This window comes from Pseudopodoces humilis, chromosome 21, assembly GCF_049639895.1.
Source record: "Pseudopodoces humilis isolate 2021_Gansu_Grassland_sample_001 chromosome 21, ASM4963989v1, whole genome shotgun sequence".
Taxonomy (NCBI): domain Eukaryota; kingdom Metazoa; phylum Chordata; class Aves; order Passeriformes; family Paridae; genus Pseudopodoces; species Pseudopodoces humilis.
The window spans coordinates 6,101,654-6,113,957 of NC_142220.1; the positions used below are offsets into that span (position 1 = coordinate 6,101,654).

Below are 12,304 nucleotides of genomic sequence, written 5' to 3' on the forward strand. Positions count from 1 at the left end.
TTACTCTTTTACTTCTGGTACCATCTCTGTTACTGCTGGAGATTCAGCAAGATCATGGCGTTTCCTGTTTCCTAGAGTTTCAGCTTCTCCTGGTCACTGAGATTACTTGCTGTGCACAGTTCCCTTTGCCCTTCCCCAGGGTCTCCCCTTTCTTCCTCCAACACGGCTTCCACGTCGAGACACAGCCTGCCTCTCACTGCCACACTGCCCAGCCCCTCTGGACAGGCAGGGCACCCAGTGGGAGAGGTAGCACAGCAGAGGGATCACCTGAATCCCAGACAATCCCCCAGGCTGGGCAGAGCCCTGCATGGCCACCCTGTCCTTCCCAGGGGAATGAAATGGGTAACCCCAGCCCCTTATCCCAGTGCAGCTGGATAGGAGCATCCACTTGCCAGCACAGCCTCCCTGTGGCTCAGGAACCCCATGCTCTGATCAGGTCTCTCCACGCCTCCCCCTGTGTCCCCAATCCCTGCCATTGCTTAGTGGGGGGCAGAGTTGTGGAACCCAGTCTTTCCTGGCTATTGCTTAGCTGCAGATGGACATTTGGTGGCTCAGGCAGAGGTGGTAGGGCTGAGGGCTCCTCTCCCCATGAGGAAGCTCAGCTGGGCCATGGTGGAGCCTGCACTGCCCCTGTGACCCCATGTCCCCACCCAGCCACAATGCTGTGGATCAGCATCAGCTGCCATGGGCATCCAGGCCAGTGCTGGCAGCTGAAGGAAGGAGCAGACAGACAGACAGATAGACAGACAAACAGACAAGGTCCTGCAGGATACCCAGCCTTTATTGCAAAATTGTCTTGAGTTGGCAGCTGCAGCTCAACAGACACAGAGTCTCTGCACCCCAAACCCTTCCCTTTCCAGGGCAGGGGCTGCCAGGAGAGGCTCAGGCTTTCCAGGTGCAAAAGTACCTGGAGCCAAACACCTTCTGGCACAGGGTGGCCGTGAGGGGTGGTATGGCCCCAGCAGGGTGGGGACCATGGGGACAGGAGGGCATCCCTGGGGCTCAGAAATGGTTGGGATGCGTGGGCAGTCCCGTGCCCTGGTGCTGCTGGACACCTCCAAGACCTGCAGGTTTTCCTGGTCATGTCTCCTGTGCCAGCTCCTCACCCAGGCCACTCCACAAATCACAGCCAATGCTATGGGCACCTTGATGCTGAGAAGAAGCAGTAAGTGGATGACACTGAGCTGGGACCTGTGTAGGAAAAAGGAGGTTATGCTAGAGCTTTAGTAGGGTCTGGGGAATGAGGATGGGAACTGGGGCACTTGAATGTCTGCCAGCTGCCCTGCTTGCCCCCAGGATGATCCTTGGGGACTCCAAGCTGGGAGATACATGCATGGGAAAAGAAGGTTCTGGCCAGGGGATGCTGCTGGGGACTTGCCCGGATCCCAAACCCTGACTCACAGCACTGGAGGCTCCCCATAGCCTCTGGGGCACAGAGGGTTGGTGGTCAACAGGCTCACATTGCTGTCCTCTGTTGTGTTTGAAACAGCTGTCAGAGAAAAGAGAGTCAGAGCAAAGTGGAGACCCCCACACCCTCTGTCCTGCACCCCACACAGGAGTCTCTGCCCTGAGACTTCAGCAGTGAAGGTGCAGAGTGTGAATATGGAGGTGTCCGGGCAATACCCTGAACACTGCAGAGGAGGAAGTGGAAAAAGGGGGAAGTTCATTGCCAGCTTTGCTTCCAGCCCTGTTTTACCTGCAGAGACCATCACCTTGGTGCTGTGCCAGCGGTTGATCCCCAGTCTCCTCTTCACCCCACAGGAGTACTGGCCTGCATCCTCCAGTGTGACACTGCTCAGTGTCACTCTGAATGAATTTGCTGTGTGGTTGTCTCTGATGGACAGCCTGTCCTGTGTCACTGTTACCTCTGAGCCGTCAGTTTGGATGAGGTAGGTGAAGCAAACCCAGAGGGAGTTTTTGCGGCACCAATACTTGGAGTTGAGCTTGTAGCGTGGCTTGTAGCTACAGGACACTGCCAGCGAGCTGCCCTGCTCAACTGTCACCTGCCTGGGGCCTGTCACTGCCTGGCCACCTGCAGGGGACACAGAGAGGTACTGTAAACCCATCCTGGCATTGCCTCAGGGAACCATGAAGGATCTGAGCCCAGGTATCTTGGGGGTTCAGCCCGAGGGAGGCTGTGCCTGTGCACCCACCATGCCAGTGAGCAGTAGTGAGGTGAGATGTCCCCAGTCATTAAAAAAAGAGACCCCATCAAGGGCATATGTTAGTAAGAGAGTGAAAAGCCTTATTCCCAGGATTCACATGGCATCTCAGAGATCACACCCTGTAACTGCCAGAGGAAAAGTTTGGGATCAGCTGGTCTTTTGCCATGACCACAGTGAGCTTCATGGTCTGCCTTGGCCCCAGCCTCTCCACAGCTCTGCCAGAACACCTGATAGAGATTTGCCTGACCTGTGCTCGTGGCTCTCATGAGGAAAAGGGTCCAAACCAAGAAAATCCTCATTTTCCAGCTTCTTGCTCCTGAGGTGGAATTTTCCCTGTGGTTTTTCACAAAAAATTCTTCAGGATGAAGCCAGGCCCACCTGCACATGGATGTCCAAAGAGCATTCCAAGATTCCAGGCTGTCTTCTCCTGCCACTTCTTTGGGCAGTGCTTACCCACAGACACTGGATGTTTTCTTTTTAAGACAGTTGCTTCCTCCCCTTCACCCAGGGCTCATGACTCATCCTGGGGTGTTCCATGACAGAGACTCTGCTTTTTCTCTGAAATAGTCACTGGGTTCCCAGGAAAATGCCAAAATACAGCAGGTTCCTCCACCATTATGCCCATCCCAGCAAGGACCAAAGGCCCTTCTGCACAGAGTCCAAAGGATTTGGGGGAGTTTTGAGAGAGCCTGGCCAGAGCAGGGATGCAGGAACTGGGGCAGAATGAGTGCAGGTCAACCCCTGTTGATGGACTGGTTGGGATGCCAGGTTGCTTTCCCTGTTCTGATAGATTGGGATGATGGACAGCCATCCAACACCCTGCACTGTTGCTCCCTGACTCTGGAGCTGGGCTGCCAGCTTGAGAGGGGCTGCTTTAGTTTGTTTTCTCAAGCAGAAGTGTCTATTTTTTTTTTTTTTCTCACAGCTATGGGGTTTTGAGCAACAACGCTGTTTTCCCCCAGAATTAAATGCTTCCACTAAAAGTTTCAGAAACCCAAATACACAAAGCAAATCCACTTCCCTGGCTTTCTTTCAATATGCCCCTTGGAAAGAGCAGAAAGAACAAATCTCCAGAATCCCCTTCCCTCTCAATGCCTTGCCACAGCAAGAGGAAGCTGTGGCTTTTCCCTTGGATCACCAAGTAACTCCTTCCTTCCCAGCTGACTGGTGGTGAGCCAACACAACTAACAGCAAGTAACAGCAAGATCTAAATTCAGAAAGTGGCTAAGGATGGCAAACCTGCTTTGTGCTGAGAAGCTTCCCCCTCCAGCCACCTCATCTTCCTTGGAGATGCATTCCTGCCACCGCCTGGAAATTCACAGTGCATCCTTCCCACCCTTCCCTTGGAGTGAGAGGACGGCTGGGAGAAGTGGCTCAGAGGTAGAGGCTCGGGATGGAACACGTACAGGGAAGGTGCCTACAAAGGTATTTGCTGCATGAGGATTTCGAGGGCAGCTCAGTTACCTGAAAACAGACAGAAGCACTTCAAAGAGCCACTTTGGTTGAGTTTCTGGGGAATTTTTCAAGCCACATCCATGCTGTGTCATCACTGTTACATCACCATCAGATGTGACTTGTCATTTCCCAGTTTCCCACATTTGGGTCCTGGGCAGGATGAGCAGCTGCTCAGTGCAGTGCAGTGGTTGGGACCCCCAGCACAGACTTTCTCCCCACCATGGCAGCCCTCAGGGCTGTGTTACACCCCAGAGAGCTCCTGACTGTGTCAGTGGCTGAAGGAAGATCTTCCATCCGCTGAGGATGAGCGATTTACAGCCACCCAACATCAGCACTGCGACTCCCACATGGGGTTTTACTCTGATATTTCTCCTCTCCCCTGCTGTGTGAAGGGGCCCTGACTGAGTGGCCATGGGCTGTCAATGAGGGGTTTGCAAAGGGGATGGCTTCAGCTCAGTGCCTCAGCCCCAAACAAACAGCAGTCTGTGAACTTCCTCCTGGGGCAGAAGGTCAAGATGGGAGCAGGCAGGAATGAGGAACCGCAGAGCGCTGACACAGAAGTCTGTCACAGGAGGATCTGTCATGTTTATCCCAATTAAAGTGAATGTCAGTTGGAAGGAGAAATCAGAAAGGGAATAGAGCAATTCAGGCACAAATCAGTTCAACAGAATGTGATGAGGAACCACTCTACCTAAAGTGGGAAATACCCTGCAGAAAACCTCCCCCTGACACCCTCCAGCCAGGGCACGGGTGCTGAGGTGCTCCTGAAGCCCGGGGGGAATGGATAAACACAGCCCCCTGCACAGGGCAGGGGAAGGCAGCATCTCTGGGGGGCAGTGGCAGGATGCTGCAATCTAAGACCTCTCTCTTTTGGCAGAAAGAGGCCCAGGAAACACAAGACAAGGCTGCTCTGTGAGAGAGGAAGCATTGCTGGAATGCTTCTCAGGAATCCCACTGATCCACCCTGACAGGAGCACATCAATTTGCCTTTTCATCTGTGCTGCACGCAGGGCTGGAGCGAGCACCCTCACATGGCTCAGTGGCCACATCAGTGAGTAAACTGTGTCAGAGCCATGGTGATGTGGTGGGGACATGGCACTGGGGATGACAGGAGCTGACACCTGCGCCCCTTCAGGCCATGCCTGCCCCGGGGCAGCGCTCCCAGTCCCTGCCCAGCAGCAGCAGACACTGCCCGACACCATCACATGCTGCTTTTGCTCTAGTTCTGCAAGATTATGAATCTGGGATTACTCTTGTGTGTTGATCCTTAGAAAAAGCCTCAAAGCCTTCCTGAGACAGGCAGTAATTGAGTCAATAAAGATGTGTGCATCTCCTTAGTTGAGGGCCCAGCAAGAACAGATCTTCCCCAGTTCTTATCCCACTGTATTACTCACCATCAGAGCTGACCCTGTCTAGAGTTCTGTCTTCTGTGGACTTCAATGATATTTCCAATCCTCAACTCTGTTATTTTAATCTAGGACTTTTGAAAAATTATCAGGTTGTTTCAGTCTGTTCTTCACGGGCAGATTTAGCAAGTTTGGTGAAATTGTCCTTAGGTGATAAGGTTGAGTATAATAATGCAGCTCTTTTAGTGCTGGCTGATTGAGCAGGTACTGGCTGATCTCTCTGCTGCCATCTCAGATAACCAAGATAAGTCCAGATCATTCCCAGATCTCTCGATTTAGCAAAGCCACTAGAAGTGGCAAAACATACTCGCCGACTTTGTGGTGGTGGAGGATTTGCTCTGGACTCCGCCTGAGGCTGGACTTAGCCAGAAAGGGCCAAGGCGGGGGTTATTTAATGCAAAGAAATTAAGAATCCATACTCAGTGGATTCAGAGGTTGAAATTCTGATTCCTTCCTAGCTCACGGGGAAGGAATGACTTCAGCAAGGCTCCGGTTTCCCCCGATGTGTTGTACAGGCAATCCAGGGAGATACTACAGCAGTTAATTAACATTAACCCCATTAACAGCAGTTAATGGGGTTGGGCAGCAGATAACGTGAAAGAGCAGACCAGGAGGACAGTGAAACAGGAACTCTGTAAGATGGATTTAAATCTTCCACTGTTAGAGCTGTACTTCTCAAGGCAAATACACAAGTAAATTAAGCTACCAGAGATATAGTCTGTGAGCAAACACACCAAATAATGGATCTAAATTGCAGGTACTTGGAATCACTCCTGCCATTTACAGGTCATTTCCTCTGATTTCATTGCACTGCATTGATTTCAGATGGTCAGCACTTGCCTGGGGCTATAAACCGCTCACTGGCTGCCAGAAACCTCTGCAGGGTCTGGGAGAGGCTGGTAGAGCAAGTGGTTTGCTCTGGGTGGTGGGGAAATGCATTCCTCGGTGTGTGAAGGGAAGCAGTGATGCAGGCGTTGGGCTGCTGGGCCTTGATAAAGCTGCTGTTACCACTTATCTACTATGGGTCAGGTCCTTCAGCTTGATAAAGTGGGATAAATTTGGAGCAGGGCCGAGGTGTGCTGGTGCCTGTGTATTGCCAGCAATCTGTGTTGTCTCGTTAGGCTGCACTACATTTGGAGATATCATGATGGACAGGAAAATTGTCCTCCCGGGTGAGGTTAAACCTGCCGAGTGTGTCTCTGGTGAAATGCCAGTGCCTGCAGAGGGAATGGACAACTTGGCTCTGTGAGGCTCTTCAGTCAGCAGCAGGCCCTCCCTGCTCTCCTTTGTCATTCAGGGTAGTTAACAAATGTTGCTTGAGATAAAAAGTCAGAGAATACTCTCTGAGCCCCAGAGCTTCTCCTGCAGCAGGGACCTGCCAGAAATTCCCATCCAGGGATAAGCAGACCTGGAGCCTCAGACCCAGTGGGACGTTGGGGGCTTACTCTCCTCTTCACCCCCAAAGGTTTGTCTGAGTTCCTGCCCAATTTGGGTGCCCAGGGCAGAGCTGTGCAATCCCTGTGGCAGATCTGTGTCTCTGGGCTCTGTGGGGCCCAGCAGACAGCTCTGGTCAGGCAGTACCCCCACTCTGGACCAGGAGAAGGCTGAGCATGCACTCAAGATAGTGGCATGAAGTCTCCATCCTTAAGGGGCCATGACAGCACTGAGACATCCATGGGAAGGATTGTGCTGACATCCATGGGAGTTTGAGAGTTTTGACAAGTTCTTGGTGTGTTTAAGAGTCGTCCTGGTTTTGTTGAAGGCCTCCTGAGGTTGGCTGCTCTCTTCTTCTTGGCCCTGCCTGCTGTGGGCTTTGTGCACTATGTTGAACCATGTGTTAATTTTCTGATCTAGACACCAGGGCTTGTGATATCATCTATTTTTGTGCTGCTGATTGCCTTCCAGTGCATGAGGCCATGGTCTGGCTGCAGGATGGTCTGGGTTGGTTTTGGGTTGGGCTTTTTGGCCTCAGGCAAGCCTGAACCCCACTGTCCCTATTGGTTTTTTAAGTTTTTTCTGGCTATTGTTTCTGAGTCAAATCATCTGACCCAGAAGAATCATCTCTTCACTCAGAGGAAATAATGGGCAGATATAATTAGCAATGTCAGGCCCAGGCAGTCAAACTGCAATCAGATGGGTGCAGATGGCTCTTGGAAGCATGGTCTGTTCCTCTGTCTTGAGGCCATCTGCTGATCTGGACAGAGGGAACTGGAGACTGAGTCGAGTCTCTCTTAAATAAATTTCTGAGTAAAAATTAGTTTATTTTCAGTGCAATTGACAACATCAGATTGTTCTAAACAGAGCTGTAAAGAATAGGATCTCAACGAGGTATTGACTGTCACCTTCAAGTTCAGGCATAGCTTCATCCTGTTTCTAATAACAATTTTTTTTTACTCTGAGGAGGTTCCTAACTGGGCTCTGTAAATGCAGTGGGATTCCAAAGTGGACCTGCCAGGGTAAACTAGGCTCAGCACGAGTTTGGTAAAGAAGCTGAAATGTCTAGCTCGAGCCTCCCTGGGCTGACAAGGCAGTGACCTCGCAGTTCGGAGCTTCATCCCTGCCCGTGGCCTCTGTGGGTTGGTGTCCGAGCTGGACATGAGGCTTCTGAAGTGCCAACGAGCCTGCCGTGGATTCGGGCTGGAGCAGCGCAGCGGACCTGGCCCCATGCTCTCAGGTCGGCACTGGTGGGAGCTTTTCCCGAAAATCCCTCTGCCAGGGCTGGCCGTACCCCGTGGGCGCCTCCCGCAGCGGAAGGAAGAGGGGCAGCGACTCCCGGCGGCGGCGCAGGGACCCCCGGGCTCTGCCCAGTCGGGAACTCTGTCACGGTGGACGGAGGTGGGGAGGGACCAGCGGCTGTGCGGAGAATCCGCCGGGCTCTGCTCCCACCCCCGGGCGGGACCGGCCTCTCCCCGCTCTTCCCCCCGAGCCTCAGCGGGGCGGCGGTGAGGAGCTCCCGGTGCCGCTGTCCTGCGGTGCCCGAGGGCGGGGGAAGCCCTGCGAGCGGCGGTGAGGAGCACCCGGTGCCGCTGTCCTGCGGTGCCCGAGGGCGGGGGAAGCCCTGCGAGCGGCGGTGAGGAGCTCCCGGTGCCGCTGTCCTGCGGTGCCCGAGCGGGCCGGGCTGTGCCGCACCGGGCGGGCGCTGCGGGCCCGGGCGGGGCGGGCGCTGCCCGCGGTGCTGAGCGGGACCGGCGCTGTCCGCGGTGCTCCGGGGGCGGCTCGGACACCCCAAACCCCCCCGGCCATGGGGGCCCGCGCCGCCGGCCCGGGGGGGGACGGCTACAACGAGGCCCTGCTGCACAAGGTAAGGCTGGGGATGGCGGTGGGGGCACCCGGGAGGGGGCTGCAGCGGGGGGAGACGGCGCAGGGCTCCCGGCTTGAACTTCCCGACAAATTCCGTCCCTCTGCCTTCCTCGCTCCGCTTGTCGCGGTGGGGTCCGTCTGTCACCCCCGTCCCGGTGCGGCGCTGGGGGATGCGGCGGCAGCTCTCTCCCCCGTGGGGATGAGCAGCCCGCGGGGGTTGGCCCCGGTCCCGGCCACATCCCGGCTGATGGTAGGCAGGGGGTGGCAGGATTCGGCGTGTTTGGGAAGCCAGGACTGCTGGAACGGGGCCAGCCCCGCGGCAAAGCCCGCAGCCGCCCTTCAGCCGCTCCCGCTGTCCTGTGCAGGCTCAGGGCGGCTCGGGGGCAGCTGAACCTCGGGGCTCTGTTTGCCAGAAGCAGATTAGTGAGCCGGGACTTCCCTGCCGTGAAATAGTGTCCCAGAGACGTCCATTCCTGCCCATGTTGCTTTGAAATCCTCTTTTGCAGTGTTTCTGTGCTTTGGGACTTCAGTGGGACTGTATTTTGTTGTTTTTTTTAACTCCTGGGACCGTGTTTTGTAACTGCGGCTGCACGGAGGGTGGTCAGGGTTCGTGGTGTCCCTGCAAGATGTGGGGCACTCGAGCTTTGCTGCGGGGACAGCAACAGCAGGGCTTTCTGCTCTCTGCAGTCACGACACTGCCCTGCAACTCCTGGAGTGATGGAGGAGATGCTGATTTATGACAGATCCACCCATCACTCCTTCCTGCTGTCCTCACACTGCTTTCCTGTAGTCCCCAGTGACTGTGCAGGAACTGGCACCCTCGGGAAAAGCAGGGATGGGACAAGACAGGAGAAGGGATGAGGTTCTGTGGATCTCCCTTCACAAATACCTGTCTGTTCTGTATCTTGCTGTACTCAGGGCAAGGTGCCCAGCCCTTGATTAGCAGAAAAATATCAATTACTATCAGGTCTCATTTCTGTTGTACATGGAATACATAGAACATGCCCCCAGGGATGACTTGAGAAACTTTGATTCTTTGCAAAGCCTTCACTTTCTCTTCTCTGGGAAGGAGCTGCAGCAGTTAAGGAATGACATTGGTGGAAATGAGGCTCTGGGCAGAAGAACTGAGCAGGGAAATAACCATTCCAGTCCCATGTTCCCTAATGTTTCCCTTGGTATTTTTCTCCCTCTCCTGGCTGGGCTGCTTGTCTTGCAGAAACAAGGCTGCTCCCACTCCAGGGAAGTGAGGAAGCAAATACCTCACTAGATCTTGTGTCTGAGCAAGCAATCACATCTCAGATGTGCTGAAAAACCCCAAGAGAGTTTTGCAGTCTGGAGACAAGGAATAAATGATTTCTGGTTGGTGGCTAAACCCAGGCCTGGGAAGGAAATGGACCAAGAGCTAACCAAAGCAGGAACAGCAGAGGTTTATTCTAGGCTGTTCCAGAAAAGTTTTGCTTGATAGAAGATGATGAATTCTGCTCTCAGGTGGTTTGACCCATTGCCAAATCATTCTTCCTCCTGTGTGATTCCTGGATCCATTTAGCTGGAACAAGACCCAAAGGCAGAGGGATATGTTCCTTGGCTGTGGTTGATCCAAGGTGTTAACAGGGGGTTGCAAACAGAGATCTCCTGCATGATCTGAGTGTGGTTTTGTTTGATGCACAGCCCTAAGAGCTCATGTCTGCAGGGCTGAGATACAGCCTCTGCCAAGGCAAGGACCCAGCCAGACTGGCAGAGGGCTCCAGGCTCTCTTTCAAGCCAGTGTAAGTGTCTTGGCCATGGTGAAATAGTGCCTGGGCAGGTGGGGGACAGCCCTGAACTGTCCCTGTGGCACACAGCAGCTTCTAGCAGCATCCAACTCCATTCCTGGAGTACTGCTTGGAACAGGGGGGAGGCAGCACAATTTTGTATAAAGAGCAGGTTAAAAAAAAAGTCTCAGTGTCTGAGAGTCTCAGACTGAGAGGCCATGAGAGTGGGGTGGTGAGGGCTGAAAACAGCCCTGCCTTCACTCTCAAACTTCTCCCAGTGCTGTGTCCCAGCTGAGCTGTGTAGGCAGCTGTGCTGGGGGGCACGTACACATTTGCTACAATTTGTTGTGATAAATCCTGATCACCTGGCCACAAACCTGTGAGTCTGGGGCTTCAGTAGCTCCCCAAGAGTGACACCAAAGCCTGCAGAAGACAATTCTCCCTCCCATGCATCCCCTGACTGGGGTTTTACCCTGTTTGGCTTCCATTAGCTGTATTTAGCTCAGGTCTGAGTTCTGTATGTTAAATCTCAAAAATGAACTGGGAAGAAAACCTCAGCCCACACATTCTGTCCTAGATCTCCTCCTGCTTGGCTGGCACCAGAATTGCAGCCATTGCCTCCCTGCACTGCCTTGAGAGCCATGCAAAACCTCTCTTCCCTCAGCAGGTTAGACCAAAATATCTCTTTTCCTTGCAAGTATGGGAAGTTGGAATTATTTTGCCTTGTCCCTGCAGCCCATGCCAAGCAGCAATGTTGACTGGAAGTGATCTGTCTATGTCTGAATTAGCCCCCAGACTAACTCAAGGTGTAGGGAGGGATATTTGCTCTTCCCCTAAGGCAGAGCAGCCAGACAAGCCTTTTCAGGAGGGTGTTACAAGCTGTACCTGCTTTTCTGTAGGGCTGTGGGGTGGTGAAGGGAGGTTACCTCTGCCCACCCAGTGGAAATAATTTCCTTTAGCTGGGAAAAAGGATTGCTTTGATTGCAATGGGGCTCAGCAGTGGTGATGTCAGACTGTCATCAAATGAGTCTCCAGATCTTGATAAGGTTTCCTTCTGTACCTTGTCCAGCCCTGGCAAAGCACTGCTCCATCTCCATTCCACCAGGCAGAGACAATTGAGAGCACTAAAAGGAATCTTGTGATGTTTTACTAAAGTTTCCCATGTAAAAAAACAACCAACCAAAAACAAAAAAACAAAAAACAAACCAAACCAAACTAAACAAATCAACAATAAAAAACAAACCTGGAAAAACCTAGGGGGGTCTGAGAAGTTGTGGGAGAGGTCAGTCTGTGGCTGAGGATGGTGGAAGAGTCAGGACAACTATAGAACTTTGTTGCTGGGAGATTTTTACTATCATGACTCAGTCATGTTCAGCCTGAGGTTTCAAGGGCTAACTAGCCACATCTTCCCCACAGTGGGGTTTTTGTTCTTGTTTAATGTTTATTTGGTAACTGGAAGGCCACAGGGATTTCCACTGTCCTGTCCCTCCACAGAACCCATGAGCTTTTCCTAAAGTCATTAGGAAAATCTCTTGGCTGATCCAGGCCAAATTTTACTGTTATTACTAAGTCATGAAGCAATTCATGAGTTGTCTCTATTATGAATCCCATTTAAATTATTAATAGAGGAATCTGCCTTTTATACATGTTCTCTGTAAACCCTGGGCTCTGGAGGCTTTCTGGTGCTCATTCCAACCAGCTCTTCTCCCTCCATAATTAATGCTGCTCTCTGCATTAACTACTCCCAAAGACAGCACTGCAGGGTGCACTCAGTCTTGTTGCACATCCCAGCATCAGTATTTGACCTGGAAATAGTATGTAACACCAAAATACACAGCACTGAGATGCAGGAGCCCCCTGGTAATGAATTCTTAGAGTGCTTCCGTATCCAGCTGCTCCTGTGCATATCCTTCTCTCTGCACAGGGAAAAGGTCTAGGCCCTAGGGAAGAGCCAAGGCAGGGAAATTTCCCCCAGGAAAGGGGTGACCCAGATCCTCTGGCCCAGAGATTTATGCCTCCCAACATTCCCCCAGATCCTGTGCAAGCTCCCAGCTCACGAGGCTTCGCTGAATGTACAAGTGACCTGCAAACTGCCCAGGCAGGGAGGAGGGAGAAATCTCTGGCTGTGGATCTGGGCACAGATCTACAGTGGTTGCTGCCTCTCAGCACACAGGTCTGTGCAGCAGCCTGTATCTGGCAGAGTTGCAAGGCTCCCTCCTTCCAACAG

General features: G+C 52.9%; 1 protein-coding gene across 1 annotated transcript; it reads right to left on the reverse strand.

The window, feature by feature from the left end:
- Positions 1-815: 815 nt before the first annotated feature.
- LOC102102509 (protein CD300H-like) lies at positions 816-2,602 on the reverse strand. Its single transcript, XM_014255736.2, has 4 exons — positions 2,413-2,602; positions 1,697-2,032; positions 1,402-1,489; positions 816-1,191 (listed from the first exon to the last, which is right to left on the reverse strand). Exons 1-4 carry the CDS (start codon positions 2,549-2,551, stop codon positions 816-818), a joined length of 939 nt encoding a protein of 312 aa, XP_014111211.1. The 5' UTR covers positions 2,552-2,602.
- Between the last annotated feature and the right edge of the window lie 9,702 nt (positions 2,603-12,304).